The following is a 19,385-nucleotide window of genomic DNA, read 5'->3' as shown; positions in this document are numbered from 1 at the left end:
GAAGATAATAAAAAATAAACGAGATTTATTATTCGAAAAACCTTTGAGAATTAATAAAAAGTGAGTTATAGGTGATGGAATGTATATTTTTTTCGGCTAGTACCCAAATCTAAGTATTCAAGCTCAAATAACGGGAAAACGGTGCATTTTATAAAATATATTTACTGAACACTTGTCAAAGTACTCAAGAATACCTATCAAGTGAGCTCCAGATGAAGTTTATAACATCAAAGCTAAGCAAGTGATGATGGAAATAAGAGAACCCTTTCGAGTTTTTAGGAAAAAGTGAAAATTAAAACATACGCTATTTATATATTTATTTTGAAATTTGTTAACAGAATAATTTTTAAAGGAATTTCGGGAATGAAGTTATTATTATAAATTATTATCAAGTTCGTTTTATTACAATTTAAATATAACAAGTTAAAAATGCGAGCATTATTATAACGAAAACTTTGTTTTTTATGTATTTAAATTCCTAATCTGGAAAATCGTTATATGAAAAGTTGTTTAGAATTAAAAATTATGTTTAATGTGCAATTATATCCTACTATTTAAATATTGTGAGCTTTAAAGGCACTTTACTGAGCGAATTTCTTGAGCGAAATTCACATTTTTTACACATCGACTAAAATCGATACAATTTTATATACAGAATAAGCCAAATAAAAACGGAACATATGCCGTTAATACAGTGTATCGGAACTACGTTTGAAATAGTAGACCAATATAAAAGTTTTACACACATAAGTCATAGCAACTTAACTATCTGTCTCGTTTTAGGTTAAGGCTACGGCCAGACAAGCGACAATTTACGGCGCCATAAGAGCAGTAAAATGAAGCGCGAAAATGGGTCCCGCGGTGAGTGTAGTGGATGGCCAGACTGAGCTGTAAAGTATCGCGAAGCAATATCGAACGGGTCCATCTTCGGCGTCGTGTTGCAAACAAATGGACCTGGGTCCAAATTTGTATCTCATCTAGCCACAACCAAGACCAAAACGCGACACGCCGTAATTTACATCCCCGTCTGGCCATGCTTTTTACTGCAGTTACTGCCGCTTCATTTTACTGCTGTTACAGCGCAGTTAGAGCAGTAAAATGAAGCGGCAGTAAAAAGCATGACCAGATGGGGATGTAAATTACGGCGTGTTGCGAGATGTAAATACAGTGTTTCGGTCGTTGTTGTGGTTAGATGAGCTACAAATTTGGACCCAGATCCTTCTTCCCAGTACCCATTTTCGCGCTTCATTTTGCTGTTATTATGGCGCCGTAAATTGTCGCTTTTCTGGCCATAGCCTTTGCCTAAAAGGAGACAGGTAGTTGAGTTGCTATGGTTTATGTTTGTCATATATTGGTCGACTATTTCAAACATAGTTCCGATACACTGTATTAACTGCGTATGTTCCGTTTTTATTTGGCTTATTCTGTAATCTTATGTTTATGATTGCATCTTGGATTTTAGACCGTGCAGATCTTTTTATGAAGAATAATTTTTGTTCGTAAAATTAATAATAAAAGAGTTATAAATAAAAATGATGATTGGTAGGTATCTCTAATTTGAGAAAAAAATTAAATATTTTCTTTTTATTAGGAGAATGTAGATAATAGTTACATTATTATAATAATTATTAATTATTTAATTATAATAATAACAACTATTGCATATATTAGAACACAGTTTTTAATTCCAAACAATTTTTCGTAGTAACAATAATTTACAATAGTGTGAAAAAAAGGTACTTTAATCTTGAGCGAAATTCATATTTTTTAAAATACCTCCTATAATATAGATAAAATTTGCTATCTGATGATTGAATCGTAGGTTTTAGACGATGCAGAACTTTTTATGAATTATAACTTTATTTCGTAAAATTAAAAATAAAAAAGTGTCCCGTAATATATGTGTCCAACTTAAGTACACACACTGTATATTATACAATATAATATACATAATACATAAATCATTGGGTAGACAGCACCAAAAATTTGTAACCTGCCATTTAACATTGCTTACATTAAAATTAATAAGTAATATTTATTTATTTGATATTTCAATTCTTTTACAGTTTATATGAAGTAATATCTTTTTGCAATAATATGTATGTTACTAAAATATTATTTTTATATTATTTTGATATTTAATTGAATTTTTTCTATCGATATAAACTTAGTGGCGTTCTAGCCAAGGGCAATGGGGCAGCTGCCCCCCCCCTACAGTTTTTACAGTACTTTTGTACTATAATTTTCGTTAAAAAGGCACGTTATCTTGTTTATTCACCGGTTGTGTTCACTTGCCAACTTTTTTTGGTCTAGAACAGCCCCTGTATAAACTGAATATGTACAGAAACTGAGGATGTCCAATAATGGGCACATTTGACACAATATTCAAACACATTTTTGCTATATTTTACATAAATGTCTTAAAACAATTTTAAAAACTTATATAAATAATATAATAATTAAGCTCCAAATTTTTGGAGCCTAAACTTTGAAAAATGTTTGTAGCATAATGTAATTAGAACACAGTTTTTAATTCCAAACAATTTTTCGTAGTAACAATAATTTACAACAGTGTGAAAAAAAAGGTACTTTAATCTTGAGCGAAATTCATATTTTTTAAAATACCTCCTATAATATAGATAAAATTTGCTATCTGATGATTGAATCGTAGGTTTTAGACGATGCAGAACTTTTTATGAATTATAACTTTATTTCGTAAAATTAAAAATAAAAAAGTGTCCCGTAATATATGTGTCCAACTTAAGTAGACACACTGTATATTATACAATATAATATACATAATACATAAATCATTGGGTAGACAGCACCAAAAATTTGTAACCTGCCATTTAACATTGCTTACATTAAAATTAATAAGTAATATTTATTTGTTTGATATTTCAATTCTTTTACAGTTTATATGAAGTAATATATTTTTGAAATAATATGTATGTTACTAAAATATTATTTTTATATTATTTTGATATTTAATTGAATTTTTTCTATCGATATAAACTTAGTGGCGTTCTAGCCAGGGGCAGGGGGGCAGCTGCCCCCCCTACAGTTTTTACAGTACTTTTGTACTATAATTTTCGTTAAAAAGGCACGTTATCTTGTTTATTCACCGGTTGTGTTCCCTTGCCCCTAACTTTTTTTGGTCTAGAACCGCCCCTGTATAAACTGAATATGTATGTACAGAAACTGAGGGTGTCCAATAATGGGCACATTTGACATAATATTCGAACACATTTTTCCTATATTTTATATAAATGTCTTAAAACAATTTTAAAAACTTATATAAATAATATAATAATTAAGCTCCAAATTTTTGGAGCCTAAACTTTGAAAAATGTTTGTAGCATAGTGTTTAATGGTATCAACTTTTCCGGGAGCTCATTTGATACATATTTCTAAGTACTTTGACAAGTGTTCAGTAAATATATTTTATAAAATGCACCGTTTTCCCGTTATTTGAGCTTGAATACATAGATGTGGGTACTAGCCGAAAAAAAAAATATACATTCCATCACCTATAACTCACTTTTTATTAATTCTCAAAGGTTTTTCGAATAAGAAATCTCTTTTATTTTTTATTATATTCAATTTTGGTAATCGTAACTATTTTGATAAAACTTACAGTTTTTGAATTATTTACGAAAAATCGCTTTACATCATGCATTTATTTCACGAAAAATTCAAATCTTTGATCTTTAATAACTCAAAAAGTATTGATTTATTTTAATAATTAGGGGTAATAAATTTTGCTTAAAATTTGTCCCTCTATCGATTAATGGGGTTATTTTTAATAAAATAGTGTTCACCCCCGAGAAGGGGTGGCATCCACCCCCAGGGTAAAAGCGCACGTTTGCACCATATCAGTTTTATTTCTTGAGGTATGCTCTAACTACTCACCAATTTTCATGTAAATCGATGGAGGTTTAACAAAATAGGTGAAAACCTTGAATGACTTCGTTAACTTTCCCCTTTCATCCCTTATTGCTACTCCCTGTATCCACTGAGGTGTCAGCCTGAAAGGGGTCATAATTATCAACATACAATAGACACATTTCACATGCCAAACTCCATATTACTTATGACAATGATTTCTCGCCTCTAGCTCTTAGACTAATAGGAAATGTTATGATAGATAGAGACCTCAGAGAAGCTGACTGGGAGAATAGACTGCTGTAGAGGATGAAAGCGGCGAACTCATAATGGGAAAAGCCGAAGAAAAAGAAGAAGTATCACCTTTATTTTTGCTGTATTTATTGATCTTGGTAAGAGTAAATTGCCCTCCTAGGTAAGGGATTAGTTATTTGCCTCTCCCAAAAATTGCCTTGAAAACAACTCGCCCTGTTCAAGATCACCTAAAAGATGGAGGGATAGTTAGCAGTCTATCTCCCGGAAAATTAACCAGAGGCAATTTCATAATTAAACAGATTGAAATATCTCCAATAATTAAAAGAAGAAGGTTAGCGTAATAGTACGAAATTTATTATAGTCCAGAGAAATAAGATTTTTCTCGTAACACATCCCCCTCCAGGCCGAAACCAAATTTTTTGAGTAGTATGGATATCTATATTAATAACCTTTATGTTTCCTGCAGCCGATTTTGATGATATACATAGTTATAAACAAATGAAGATCAAAAAACCGTAAATTTTCGCTTTTTTCGTCTATAACTAAAAAGTTAGGCATTTTAAACAAATTTGAGAGTAAGAAACTCATAAATCGTCTAAATAATTTCAATATGGCTTTCGCTGAATATGCCTATCCCTATTGGTTGCTTAGAAAATTGCAAAATAAATCATAAATTTTGAGTTTTTATAAATATTCATAATTTAGGTAAAAATTAACTTAGAACCTTCTTATTACACAAATTGCTGAGACTTCTGATGATTAAATTATATTTTAAATTTCAAAGCAATTAGTGAAATATTTTAAAAGTTAGGTATTTAATTTGTTTATCCAAAATTCATTTTTTTGTAACACTATAAGTCAGAAAATTATGAGGTTACAGTAAGACTTCTGACAGTTTATGGAAGAAGAACATTTATACTATTGACTTAATTAAAAAAAAAATACAAAAAGTTATTTTGAAGAGTGTAAAATTATTTTGCAAAAACACATCGATTTTTTGCTTACTTATAAACAATTAGAATAACCCGTTACCTGTAGAAAAATTATTTTTTCATATTTGGAAAGACTGAATTTTTATACACATTTAGAAAGAAAAACAATTGTCCTAGGATAATTAGGGACGAAGTTAGCCCCCCCTTTTTTTAATTCACAAGTTTTTGCAAAATATTTTTGCAGTATTTAGAATTATTTTTGTCATCTTTTTTAATTAAATTCATAGTATAAATCTTCTTCTTTTATAAACTATCCAAAGTATAGTCCTGTCGCCAGGGGGGGTACAACGGCCTCCTTAATTCAGATGGACTTACCCAAGTTTTTTTTATATATTTTGGCCCGCAGAATACGAATTTTTTGGGTAACAGTTGATCCGGATGTCGATAAGATTGTTATAGACAAAGAACTTGAGGAATTACATAACAGCGATTTCTCGCAAAACGAAATATCTTTTTGTATTTTTTGGGTCATTTTAAGCAAAAAATATTCCTACAAGTTTTTTCGTAGAATGCATAGTTTTCGAGAAAACCGCGGTTGAACTTTCAAAAAATCGAAAAATTGTAATTTTTGAACCCAATAACTTGTGATTAAAAAATAAAGTAGCAATTCTGCTTACCGGATTTGAAAGTTTAAGTCAAATTATATCGGTTTTGATTATTTGCATTGCTAAAAATTTATTATTTTATTGTTAAACAAAGTTATAAACACCTAGTATGTGAGTGATATTTTCAATTATTTCTCATTTAAAATCGAACTAGTAGGTAGAGTAGCTACAAGTGCAAGCGAGGCAATTTCTACGTAGCATGCGTTAAAACGCATGTATTAGGTACGGGAAACACTATGTGTTTATAGATTTGTTTACAATAAAAAAATTAATTTTTAGCAATTCAAATAATCAAAACCGATATAATTTGACTTAAACTTTCAAATGCGGTAAGCAGAATTGCTACTTTATTTTTTAATCAAAATAGTCCTGTCGCCAGGGGGGGTACAACGGCCTCGTTAATTCAGATGGACTTACTCAAGTTTTTTTTATGTATTTTGACCCGTAGAACACGAATTTTTTGGGTAACAGTTGATCCGAATGTCGATAAGATTGTTATAGACCAAGAACTTGAGGAATCAAATAACAGCGATTTTTGGCAAAACAAAACAATATTTTGTATTTTTTGGGCCATTTTAAGTAAAAAATATTTCTACAAGTTTTTTCGTAGGATGCACAGTTTTCGAGATAAACGCGGTTGAACTTTAAAAAAATCGAAAAATTGCAATTTTTGAACCCGAATAACTTTTGATTAAAAAATAAAATAGCAAGTCTGCTTACCGCATTTGAAAGTTTAAGTCAAATTATATCGGTTTTGATTATTTGCATTGGTAAAAATTTATTTTTTTTATTGTTTAACAAAGCTATAAACACGTAGGGTTTCCCGTGCTTTTACATGCGTTTTAACGCATGTAACGTAGAAATAGTCTTGATTGCACTAGTACCTATTCTACCTACTCGTTCGATTTTAAATGAGAAATCATAGAAACATCACTCACGCACTAGTTGTTTTTAGCTTTGTTTAACAATAACACAATAAATTTTTAGCAATGCAAATAATCAAAACCGACATAATTTGACTTGAACTTTCAAAGGCGCTAAGCAGAATTGCTATTTTATTTTTTAATCAAAAGTTATTCGGGTTTAAAAATTGCATTTTTTCGATTTTTTCAAAGTTCAACCGCGTTTATCTCGAAAACTGTGCATCCTACTAAAAAACTTGTAGAAATATTTTTTGCTTAAAATGACCCAAAAAATACAAAATATTGTTTTGTTTTGCCAAAAATCGCTGTTATTTGATTCCTCAAGTTCTTGGTCTATAACAATCTTATCGACATCCGGATCAACTGTTACCCAAAAAATTCGTGTTCTACGGGTCAAAATACATAAAAAAAACTTGGGTAAGTCCATCTGAATTAACGAGGCCGTTGTACCCCCCCTGGCGACAGGACTAAAAGTTATTCGGGTTCAAAAATTGCAATTTTTCGATTTTTTGAAAGTTCAACCGCGGTTATCTCGAAAACTATGCTTTCTACGAAAAAGCTTGTAGGAATATTTTTTGCTTAAAATGATCCAAAAAATATAAAAAGATGTTTTGTTTTGCGAGAAATCGCTGTTATGTAATTCCTCAAGTTCTTTGTCTATAACAATCTTATCGACATCCGGATCAACTGTTACCCAAAAAATTCGTATTCTACGGGTCAAAACATATAAAAAAAAACTTGGGTAAGTCTATCTGAATTAAGGAGGCCATTGTACCCCCCCTGGCGACAGGACTAAGTATTGGTGTAACTTCATTATTTTCTGACTTATAGCGTTGCAAAAAAAAATTAATTTGGGATAAACAAATTAAATACCTCTTAAACTATTATTGACCAGTTGCTTTGAACTTTAGGGTATGATTTAAGCACAAGAAGTCTCAGCTTTACGTGTAATAAGAAAGTTTTAAGTTAATTTTTACATAAGTTATAAATATTTATAAAAACTCAAAATTTATTGTTTATTTTGCAATTTTCTAAGCAACCAATAAGGATAAATATATTCAGCGAACATCATATTGAAGTTTTTTATACGATTTATGAGTTTCTTACTCTCAAATTTGTTTAAAATACTTAACTTCTTGGTTATAGACGAAAAAACGAAAATTTGCCGTTTTTTGATCTTCATTTGTTTATAATTATATATATCATCAAAATCGGCTGCAGGAAACATATAGGTTATTAATATAGATGTCCATACTACTCAAAAAATTTGCTTTCGGCCTGGAGGGGGTTGTGTCACCAACAAGATATTTTTTTCCTTATTTCTCTGAACTATTATAAAAGAATAATACAATAAAGACTTACCTGCACATAATTTCGTGTGTCAGCAACACCCTACACATTTCCGGATTTTTGTCCTGGCCCTCGTAGATGATGGCCTGCAACAAAAATGATCTGGTATATTTACCCGTTACGAAATTTTAATCAAATGCATGAATTCAAAATAACCGTGCGCTAGATTGGTGGCGATTCGTTTGAAAAATAAATTATTTGCATTTTGATAATGACAGCAAAATTCAAATCACTTAATTAAATAATTCCAATTAATTTCAAAACTAATCAAGTATGATGGCTTATTTTATGTTTGTTCGATACGGTTCGTTTTAACTTAAAATTACATTTAAAAGTGCGAATTTGGTAATTGATCATACATATTTATGTAAATGGCCAATTTAAATTTAACTTTTTATTTAATTATTATAATTTGATAAAAAATAAACAAAAAACTAATTTTTTGTTTAACATTTACTAATGTTAATAATTATTTAATTAATAACGATTAATTTTAATTGTTAGTAAGAACAACAAAATAAACTCCCAAATTACCGTAAATAATACACCCCTAGAAAAAGTACAGAAAATCTGCTATCTGGGCTGCAAAATTTGGGATACTTGGGATAATAGCTATGAAATAAAAACTCGTTTTGAAAAAGTCAGCTCTTTTAAAGGAAGAATTTCTCTGTCTACCAATATACGCGTAAGAATTGTTAGAAGTTACGTCTTTAGTGTCCTCCTCTACGGAGTAGCAAGCTGGAGTCTGATAGAAGATGTCATATATCGGTTAATCTGGGGCCACAGTAACGACTATTGCCGTTAATTAAAGCAATATTTGACATTAAAGAGAGGTGTAGCCACGACTTAGGGGCGGTAATTTGTTTTTGCCATTATTAATGCAATTAATGTGTATGGAACAGTTACGATGTAAGGTGACAGTTGGACAAAAATACTCGGAGACATTTAAAATAAACAATGGACTAAAACAGGGAGATGCACTTTCACCACAACTCTTCAATTTAGCTCTGGAGCACATAATCAGAAGTGCAAGAATAGAAAAACCCAATACAGTATTTCATCGAGAAGGACCAAACTTACTACTGGCATTTGCAGACGATATCGATCTAATAGGTAACACACGATTAAGGATAAAGGAGACTTTTGTGAGGTTCGAGAAGAAAGCAGAGAAGATCCAAATCGACGAAAACAAGACGAACGAAATATATATATATATGAGCCGCAATAATCAAAGCAGAGACAGAATTGGTCAGAACATCACCATCGATGACTTTAACTTTGAGCGCGTTAGAGAATTCAAGTATCTTGGAACAACAATAACTGACGACAATAACGGATCACAAGAAATAAACAACAGGATACAGGCGGGCAACAGATGTCTGTCTTTTTGCCCTCCAAAACCTTATAAAATCAAAACAGTTAACAAGACGTACGAAGATACAAGTCTATAAAACAATCATACGACCCGTTGTGATGTATGGAAGCGAAACATGGACGATAACAAAGGCAAACGAAGAGAGACTACTTGTTTGGGAAAGAAGAATCCTAAGGAAGATCTTTGGTCCTGTGCTGGAAGAAGCATCAGGACAATATAAGATAAAAACTAACAAAAAACTCGAAGAAATTTACCCAGACTCCAACATCATAAAAGAAATAAAGTCCAGAAGACTCCAATGGGCGGGACACCTCAAAAGACATTCTGACCAAAGAACAGAAAGACTGGTATGGTAGGAAGTCCCAACTGGAAGGAGACCACGCGGACGCCCTCAACTCCGGTGGCGGAGTCGAGGAATTGGGTGGAGGTTGCTCAAGACAGATATATATATATAATATATAGGTAATATTATGTATATGAACAATTTAAATTTATATTTTTTAATGGAGTAGATATACTTTTGTCATCATATTGGTCATTATATCATTATTTTTAACCGTTTGAAACAGAAATCAGCTTTTTTGTTCTTTACAATATTTGGTTTTTATTCTTTCTTTCAGGTCTATACTTGAGACTAGTATTCTAACTAAACATGGGATTTTAGAGCAACTTCTTAGATTGGTAAATCAAATCAATGAGGATCTGAATATTAAGAGATATTGTTCAGAAACGATCCTTGATATATCTCAGGCTTTCGACTTTCGAAGGTGTGGCACGAAGAATTGCAAGTTAAACTAAAGAAGATTGAGCCTCATCCCCACTTTCAACTTCTAAAATCATACCTTCGAGAGATAGGTACTGCCAAGATTTATTTGGTACTTCCTGAATCGGCATCTCCAAATAAATCATGAAAGTTGTATCCAATAAATACAGGAGATCCACAAGGTAGCGTACTTGGACCGATCTCTTACCTATTGTATACCGCAGACGTGCTATCAATACTACGACTTATCACTGTTGCGACTTTTAATGATGATACAGCCATTTTGGTGTCCCACACTGATTCAACATCAGCCTCTATGAACCTGCAAACTAGTCTGAACAAGGCCCAAAACTGGCTAAAAAGATGGCGTATTAAGGCAAATAAATTGAAATCAACATACGTGGCGTCACACGTGCCCTGCTGTTCAGTTTATTAATTGTCAACTTTTACAATATAGCACCAAGCACCTCTTCATGCACCTGCATCGACGACTGACTTGGACAAAACACAAATTCAGTAAGCGCAAGCAACTTGGCCTCAAACTAAGAAACAAATGGCTTATCAGTCGCAAATTAAAATTCTCGTTAAACAACAAAATATTATTATCCGAAAAAGCATTGAAATTTGCGTGGACCTACGGCATCCGGCTGTGCGGAACTGCTAGCAACTCCAACATATCCATCTTGCAGAGGTTCCAAAATAAAGTAATGCGAGCTATTGTTGATGTTTCCTACTAAGTCAGTAACAAAATTATTTTTGGCATGATATCCCTTTAGTAAAAATTTTAAACCAGGTTTTACTGAAGCCTCCAAAAGCAGCAATGATTTAACTGCAACACCTGTTTTCGAAGACAGCACCTCTGTCAGTCGCCTAGCAAAGTAGTGTAGAATAATATATTACCAGCAACGATATCAATTTTTTTATTATATCACATTCTGTCTGTTATGCCTGGTTGCACCAACAAATCTTAAGCTCCAGATTAGCTAAGCTCTACTTATAAATAGGGCCTCCTTGAGTATTACTTACGTTGCACCATCATTTTAGATTCTTACCTTATTATCAATTATATCTATTATTATATTATGGTATTGTTATTGTAATATATTATAATTACAGTATATTAATTCTTATGATATTCTCGACTTAAGCCTAAGATCTGTTGGTGCAACCGGGCATAAGTGTCCTAAATGGTGTCAAATGTATTTATCCTACTCATGTTATGACATGTTACAAATATATAACATTCTTATGGGTACCATCCTATGTTGAAATAATGGGTAATGAAGCGGCTGATAGCAACAGAAACTGTCAGTAACAAGGGAATCTAATGCAAATTATATCAATTTCAGACCAGAAAGCATTAATAAAAACATTAACAAAACTTGACAAGAAAAAAATAGAGAAAAATAGAAAAAAGAACTAAAAATTATCAAACCAGAAATTATTTCTGCTCTGATCAAAGACATGACCAAGTAGCTTTCATCAGATTTCGGCTAGGTTACACAAAATTTAAACATGGAGACATTATTTTCAAACACTCTCAGTCGATTTGCCTCAATTCTCAAACACCAATTTCAGTGAAACATATAATGATAGACTGTCCAGCGTACTCAACAGCAAGATGAATAGCAAAGGTACAACACAATCTGAAGCTCTAATAGCTGACCATATAGTAAAACAATAAACTTTCTCAGAAATTGTAAACTCCATAATGAACAGTAAGATTTTGAATCCTAAGAGTTCATGCGGTAAAAAAACGTGTATGTCGTAGATACTAATTACTTAGACGAGTCTATCCCCTATCAAGTTAAAGTAAAATAAACTTATAATGAATAGTCTAGTAGTCTAGTGTCTAGTCGCTACATAGGGGGTCCCGTGGACACTTTTAGTTCGTCGCGATTTGATGCTGGTATTATAGGTTTTTTGGGCCGCTGAATCCAATGGAAGTGGTCTGGAAGCCCAAATGTGGTGCGTTTAATTGTTATTAACAAATTATGAATTATGAAAAAGAAAAGGAAGTTGAACTTACAATTAAAGAAAAGAAGCTACAGTATCTCGGACATGTGATGCGGGGCGAGAAGTATGGCATCCTACGACTCATAATGCAGGGAAAGATAGATGGCAGAAGAAGCATCGGAAGAAGACGAATTTCATGGTTGACGAACCTGAGAGAGTGGTTTGGATGCAGCTCAAAACAACTATTTAGAGCTACTGCCTCAACAATTAAAATAGCTATGATGATTGCCAACCTCCGTAGCGGAGATGGCACCTGAAGAAGAACAAATTATGATAAAATTAGGAGTTTTTCAGGAATTATTAAAAGCCCTGTAAATAAATTGATAGTGTTAAGGCCTTTTCTGGTGTATTTTTGGTCGCCGAATCGAATGCGACTATACGCGATTACTCAAAATGTGTTCTTATTTTGTTAATAACAAAATAATTGTTTATTCGCCGAAAAGCTCGAAATGCGTTATCTACAGCAAGTTTGTAGTCTTTTTCATAGTATTTTTATACGCTAAATCGATTGTCACTAGTCGAGATAGCTTAACCCACGTTCCAACTTTGTTACAGTCGGAAAAATGAAAGAGTACCCATGAACGAACATATAAAACACGCTGTATTTTCCTGTCACCGTGTCACAAAGAAAATTGCCCAGCGCAAGTACATGTAATAATAATTATTACATGTACTTGCGCTGGCCAATTTTTTGTGGAGGTAAAAAGACGGGTCAGATTAGCCTGGGCAGGATTTGAAAAATTAAAATGGATCCTTCTTCTTCTTCGGGTGCTATGTCCGTTTATCGAACGTTAGCGATCATGTTGGCTATCATAACTTTATTCGCAGCAGATCTGAAGAGCGATTCCGAAGTGTGACCAAACCATTGCCTCAAATTTCTTAACCAAGATGTTCTTCTTCTTCCTCGACTGCTTCTGCCTAATATTTTACCCTGCATAATTAGATGTAGAGTGCTATATTTTTATTTTAAATGGATCCTAAAGAATAAAAAAATACAACAAAACTTAAAAGCAAGAGTGTTTGACCAGTGCATACTCCCAATTCTCACATACGCATGCCAGACATGGACCTTGACCAAGGCAAACATGGATAAAATAATGAAGACACAAAGAGTCATGGAGAGAGCAATGTTAGGAGTAAAATTGACAGACAAAAAGCAAAACAACTGGGTAAGAAATAAAACAAAAATCAAAGACTCAGGACAAGATATAGCCAGGCTAAAATGGAGCTTCGCGGGTCATAACGCTAGACAAATGGACAACAGGTGGAATACCACGATACAACAATGGAGACCATGGACAGGAAAGAGAGCAAGAGGACGATCCCAGATGAGATGGGGAGACGACATTAAAAAGATAGGAGGAACGCACTGGAAACAAAAAGCACTAAACAGAGACAAATGGAGGAAACTGGGGGAAGCCTATGTTCAAAATTGGACGAATTAAAGGGCAAAAGAAGAAGGTTTCACTGATGATGATCCAACTGGACCAAATACGTTCTGAGGAATAAAATATGCTATAATACATTCGAAGTTGTTTACTTCATTGTAAGTTTGTTTGAACTATGGTATACAGCCAACTACTGGGATTTTCCCTTTTATAATTTTTTAAGGTAAAATGATTATAACTCTAAACACAATCTAAACACCGTACAAAGTAACCTGCCGACTAATCAATTAAGTTGTTAATACATTCCTAAGAATTTATTTTCGAATAAATTCAAACCAGTTTTTAACAACCGCTTTTAATTTTTACCTTCTTATTAAGTTTTCCCTTTTATGTCAATTAGCTATGATTACAAGTTCAATAAAATATGGTCATTTGTGAATGTGTAATACATAAGAAATTATTTTGTCTCATCAAATTGTGTGGTCTATCATATCATTTTAAAGCCTATATTTGATATACTACATTACACCGACTAATAAATTAAGTTGTTAATACATTCTTAAGAATTATTTTCGAACAAATTCAAACCAGTTTTTAACAATAGTTTTTAATTTTTACCTTTTTATTAAGTTTTCCCTTTTATGTCAATTAGCTATGATTACAAGTTCAATAAAATATGGTCATTTGTGAATGTGTACATAATACATAAGAAATTATTTTGTCTCATCAAATTGTGTGGTCTATCATATCATTTTAAGGCCTGTATAAATATTATGATATATTACATCCTTGTCAATTCCCTTAGGTCTCTAATCGGACGCTTTACAAGTAATTAGGACTACTTACACAAGTTTTTAATACGTTTAATAAGGTTTTAAAAAATAATAAATTCCGTAAAAAATAGTAATAGTACTGTTTTTCAGTTCCTTGATTACTTGCTTGACGTTTTAGTCCAAGTAATGAAGATTAAAAAAAGAACAAAACCTCGCAATTTTTACAGAATGGATCGATTTGCTTGAACATTTGAGAATAAGTAGTAGATAGTCCAAGGATCAAAATCTATATGATGCCGAAAGGCGCTTTTACCATGGGGGTGATTGCCACCCCATCTCGGGGGTGGAATTTTTTTATTATATTTTGACAGCAAAAGTTGGTAAAACATTCATTCTAAGCAAAAAACGTTCTATACATTTTTTTCACAAAATTAGTATTTTTCGATTTATTCGCTATCGAAAGTGTTACGTTTTATATCGAAAAAATAAATGTTTTTAATAGGTTTTCTGCTAATAATTCCAAAACTTTTCGTTTTATCAAAACAACTTTACTTAACAAAAATGTACCTTTTAAAAAATAAACAAAAGCGTTTTTAATTTTCTTTAAGACGAATAGTAATCGAGCTATAAGTACTTTATTAAATGTTAGCTCTTCTTCGTCAAATGCTAAATATTGTAGTTTCAAAGTCAAAATACGGGAAAACTATGCATTTTTCGAGAATAACTTGTGCAAACTAATTTAAAGTATGTAAAGTGTATTAAAAAGTATCTATCTCCAGAAATAAAAAAAGTCTCTAGCTCAAGAATTAAGTGACTTATAATGAAAAGAATATCAGTCCCTCATTTTTTCAGCCAAAAAGTGATCGGAAGAAACCTCCTAATCACCACCCTAATTAAAATTAGTCATTGAGCTTATTTGGTCTTCTTTATTTATGTATTATTAATAGGTTCTAGAAGTTTGACCAGTTTAGAATGATTAGTTTTTAAAAAATAGAGTCAAAAGCGAATTTTCTTCAGAATAGAAAGATTATCATCGGAGATATGAAAAAATGTTTAAATATGAAATTGTAGCCTATTTAATTCCCAAGAACCTGGTTTGCAAAAATTTTTTCTACGGCAAAAATTGAGTGAGCCATTGACAATTAAAACGTGTAATAACATCCAAAAACTACTTTTACCAATCCTTTCAAAGTCACCTCTTTTTGCGACTGATGATTTGAAAAAGATTTAATATTAATAGTCTTATAGATCTTGTAAAAGCCTACAAAATTCTTTTTAACAAACTTTCTAAGATAAAAAATAAAAAAGGAGAAATCCAATTGGAAGCAAAATAATGTAAGTTAGCGGTGTTTTTAGTCATTGGCCTTATTCATTCTTCCTTATTTATGTATTATTAATAGAGTCTAGAAGTTTGACTGGCTTAAAATGATTAGTGTTTAAAAACTGGAGTTAATAACGAATTTTTGTAGTTTAGTAAAAAATGCCATTTTCTTCAGAATAGAAAGATTAGCATCAGAGATATGAAAAAATGTTTAAATATGAAATTGTAGGTTATATAATTCCCAAGAACTTGGTTTAAAGAAATTATTTTTACGGCAAAAATTGAGTGAATCGCAAATGAGTATTATCAAAAAAAATTCATTTTTTCGATATAAAACTAAAATTTATTATTAACTTATTTTCCCATTAAAAATAATTGAATAAAACTAACACTTTCGATATCGAATAAATCAAAAACTGTTAATTTTATCAAAAAAATGTATATTAGAACATTTTTAGCTTAGAATGAAAATTTTTATCAACTTTTGCGGTCAAAATATAATAAAAAGTTTCCACCCCCGAGATGGGGTGGCAAACAACTCCATGGTAAAAGCGCCTTACGGCATCATATAGATTTTGATCCTTGGACTATGCACTACTTATTCTCAAACTTTTAAGCTAACCGATAAATTCTGTAAAAATTTAGAGGTGAAAAGCTTGGGTTCCTGGACTATTTACTATAAAACATTGAATTGATTATTGTATGGATTAGCTATTTGATGCCACTGATTATATTAAAGACGAGAAACGAATATAAAACTTTTGTAAAATTCAAAAAATTTTACAAACTTAAAAATAGCGAGCTACGTGTAAATAATATCTTGTGTTATAAAGCTCAGATTTACAGTCACCAATAGACGGAACCATATAATATCAACAATTGACTCCATGGTCACTAAAAGATAACTTTTGCGCCTACTCCCTTAAGGATCAGTTGTAGTATTAGGTATCGATTTCCCCTCACTAGACGTCCCAGATAAGACATTTTCCAGTGTTAAACAGTCTTTAGCAGTTCTATCTTTGTTAACCCTCCTTACTACAGTGGAACCTCGATAAGTCGGGTTAATAGGGACCGCGGCCGATCCGGGTTATCGAAAATCCGGGTTAGCCGGATAATGTGGTAAGTATAAATATAATACACTATACTTCGAGATAAACTCCATTATAATTGCAAAAACATGAAATAGATATATGCACATTACATCTAAATTACGTAAGTTGTATACTACATTATTGATAATTTCTTGGTAAAAAACTCAGTCAAACTGTAAAAATGTTTGTTTTGTCTGATGAAAATCGGTCAGGGTTAGCCGGATTTTCGGGTTATTGGAGGCCGACTTATCGGGGTTCCACTGTACTTCATTAGTTCTTTTTGCTGCCTAAGGTATCTTCAACATCCGTTTATGAATCCACATTTCCAATCCTTTAATTCTGTTCATAGAATTGCATGTACCATAATCCCCAAATAGGGATACACAAATGAACAATTAAATTTATAAAATTAAAATTATTATTGTGTTTTTCTTTAAAATGGGTGTGAATGCTGTTTATGAAGTAATACATAATACATTAACATAAATACCAAAAATAAAAAAAATTGACAGTTAATGAAGCAAAGTGTCATTTTTAAGGATTTTCCAAACTTTCAACAAGTATAATTAATTTTTACAGGCTATTCAAATTAGGCTTTTCTTATGCTTGCCCCTAATACTCTCGATCTAATGATGTGATTTGAATTTTATTACGAATGTTACCACAAATTTTATCCAATTACAAATATTTTAGAAAGTTATTAATATTCCCTCTAATTACCAATCGAAATTGGGTTTTAAATTATTTGGCATAACAAGATGCACAATGCATTATTCAGGCGAGATATGATTAGGTCGTTCGTCGTTTTTAATGGAAATATGAGATAAGATCGGCTTATAAAACCGACTGATGCTACTGCGGGAGATCCCCTTCCGAAGAATGACTTACTGCCCCGTCCTGCTAGTCATCAATGAACATAGAATAACCCTCAAGTCCCTATAATTACCAGGACTTTTCGTCCCAACTCTTGTGGTAATCCGGCTATTTTGGGATCCTGCAATAAACCAGTGGCGTCTATCGATTTTTGCGGTACAATATAACTTGCTATTATGTACAAAACTTCCGAATACAGCCGATCAAATTTTTATTATAAAACAGTTTCTATAATATATACTTCCTGCTTTTACTTATATTTTAATACCTTATATTTAAATAACATTACATCAAAAAAAGACTTTTTAATTTATATAACTAAATCTGTTATAAATTAAACAATTTTTATCGCCTAAACCTTTCGGCTGTCTCCGCTATTTTCAATAAGCACTTTATTATAGAGTTCACTTAGGGGTCTTGAAAATTTCAAGATCTTGTCTTGATCTTGTCTTGATTTCAAGACAAGATCAAGACAAGAAGTAATTTTAGATTTCAATAAAAGACAAGAAATTTTATGTCAATACCAAGATTTTTTGTCAAGAAAACAAGAAATCTTGAAATATCTTGACTAACAATGAAAACTGTAAAACGTATTTATTTGTGAAAAAGATAACATTATTTTGGTAAAACATATCATATTTTAATTTATTGAACACTTTCTTTGCTAAAAATCGATTTACAATAATGTAAATTAAAAATAATAATTAATGATATTTTATTTATTTATAGTACTATACAATTGACCTGGCCTCTTGTGACTAATCCAGGTCGTTTCCTGATGGGATTACAGTAGTTTATTACAATATTATTACTTTAAGAATTTTTTCTATTTGACTAATTAACAATATAGCCCTAATCTAGTACTAATTATGAAAACTACAAATTGTACACAATTCTAATAAACAATTCTAATGAACAAATAATATACAACAATACATAAATAATATAATAAACAACTAAACAAAAACTAATAAACAAAAGATAAATTATTACTTTTTTTTTGAACATATAATTTTTATAAAAGTGCTCCCATTTCTCATTCTCAGATGAGAAATGCCAGCACTATTCATCTAAAAATAGTCACGAATAATTTAAGTGCAGGTCTAATCGACTTTATGATATTCTCAATGGTATTTCGGTGAGCCTAAAACCATTGAGTTTTAAAATTTAAGGTTTTTAGTTTATTTTTTTTGTGTTTGATTAATATTTTTTTTTGATTTTTGATTTATTTTATTTTATTTTATTAATATTTATTTAATTATTCCAATATTTTATTTTATATTTTTATATGTAATTTTAATTTTTTTTTGTATAATTTCTTATTCAAATTCATAGAGGTTGGATATTATTTACTTGACTTCTTCATCGTCTAATATTATATAATTCTAATTGTTTCTTTGATATCATGTCCGCTAAATTATTTAGTTTATTAAATAATTCTTCATTTTGTATTATATTTTCTATATTTATGCCAAAAAGGTCTCTTCTCATTCTTTGTAGTTCTTGTGTATTTGTTTGTCTTTCGCAAATAAATACTATGTGTTCTGGTGTGCCTATTTCTCCACATTCACAATATTGATTGTCTTTTAAGTTAAATCTATGTAGGTATGTATGTAGGGTACGGACCGTGCCCTGTAAGAAAATGGATTAATCCTTTTTTTGGGTTAAAATAATTTGGTATATTATTTAAATTTGGAATAAAATTATAGAGACGTCTTGCTTTAGGGGAATTATCCCATTCGTTTTGCCATTTTCTATTTAATATTTCTTCTAAT

The 19,385-nt window shown here is 31.3% G+C and overlaps 1 protein-coding gene across 2 annotated transcripts in view; it reads right to left on the bottom strand.

The window, feature by feature from the left end:
- LOC114334432 (transcription factor collier) overlaps positions 1-19,385 on the bottom strand; it is a 511,411-nt gene that overhangs the window by 296,520 nt on the left and 195,506 nt on the right. For both annotated transcript variants that reach the window (XM_050656378.1, XM_050656379.1), the window contains exon 6: positions 8,023-8,096. In XM_050656378.1, the coding sequence (XP_050512335.1) occupies positions 8,023-8,096 (74 nt within the window). The remainder of the gene's footprint in view (positions 1-8,022; positions 8,097-19,385) is intronic.

The sequence above is a fragment of the Diabrotica virgifera genome, chromosome 7, assembly GCF_917563875.1.
Source record: "Diabrotica virgifera virgifera chromosome 7, PGI_DIABVI_V3a".
NCBI lineage: Eukaryota > Metazoa > Arthropoda > Insecta > Coleoptera > Chrysomelidae > Diabrotica > Diabrotica virgifera.
Note: the sequence above shows the minus strand (reverse complement) of the source record. Positions and strands in the feature narration are given on the sequence as shown.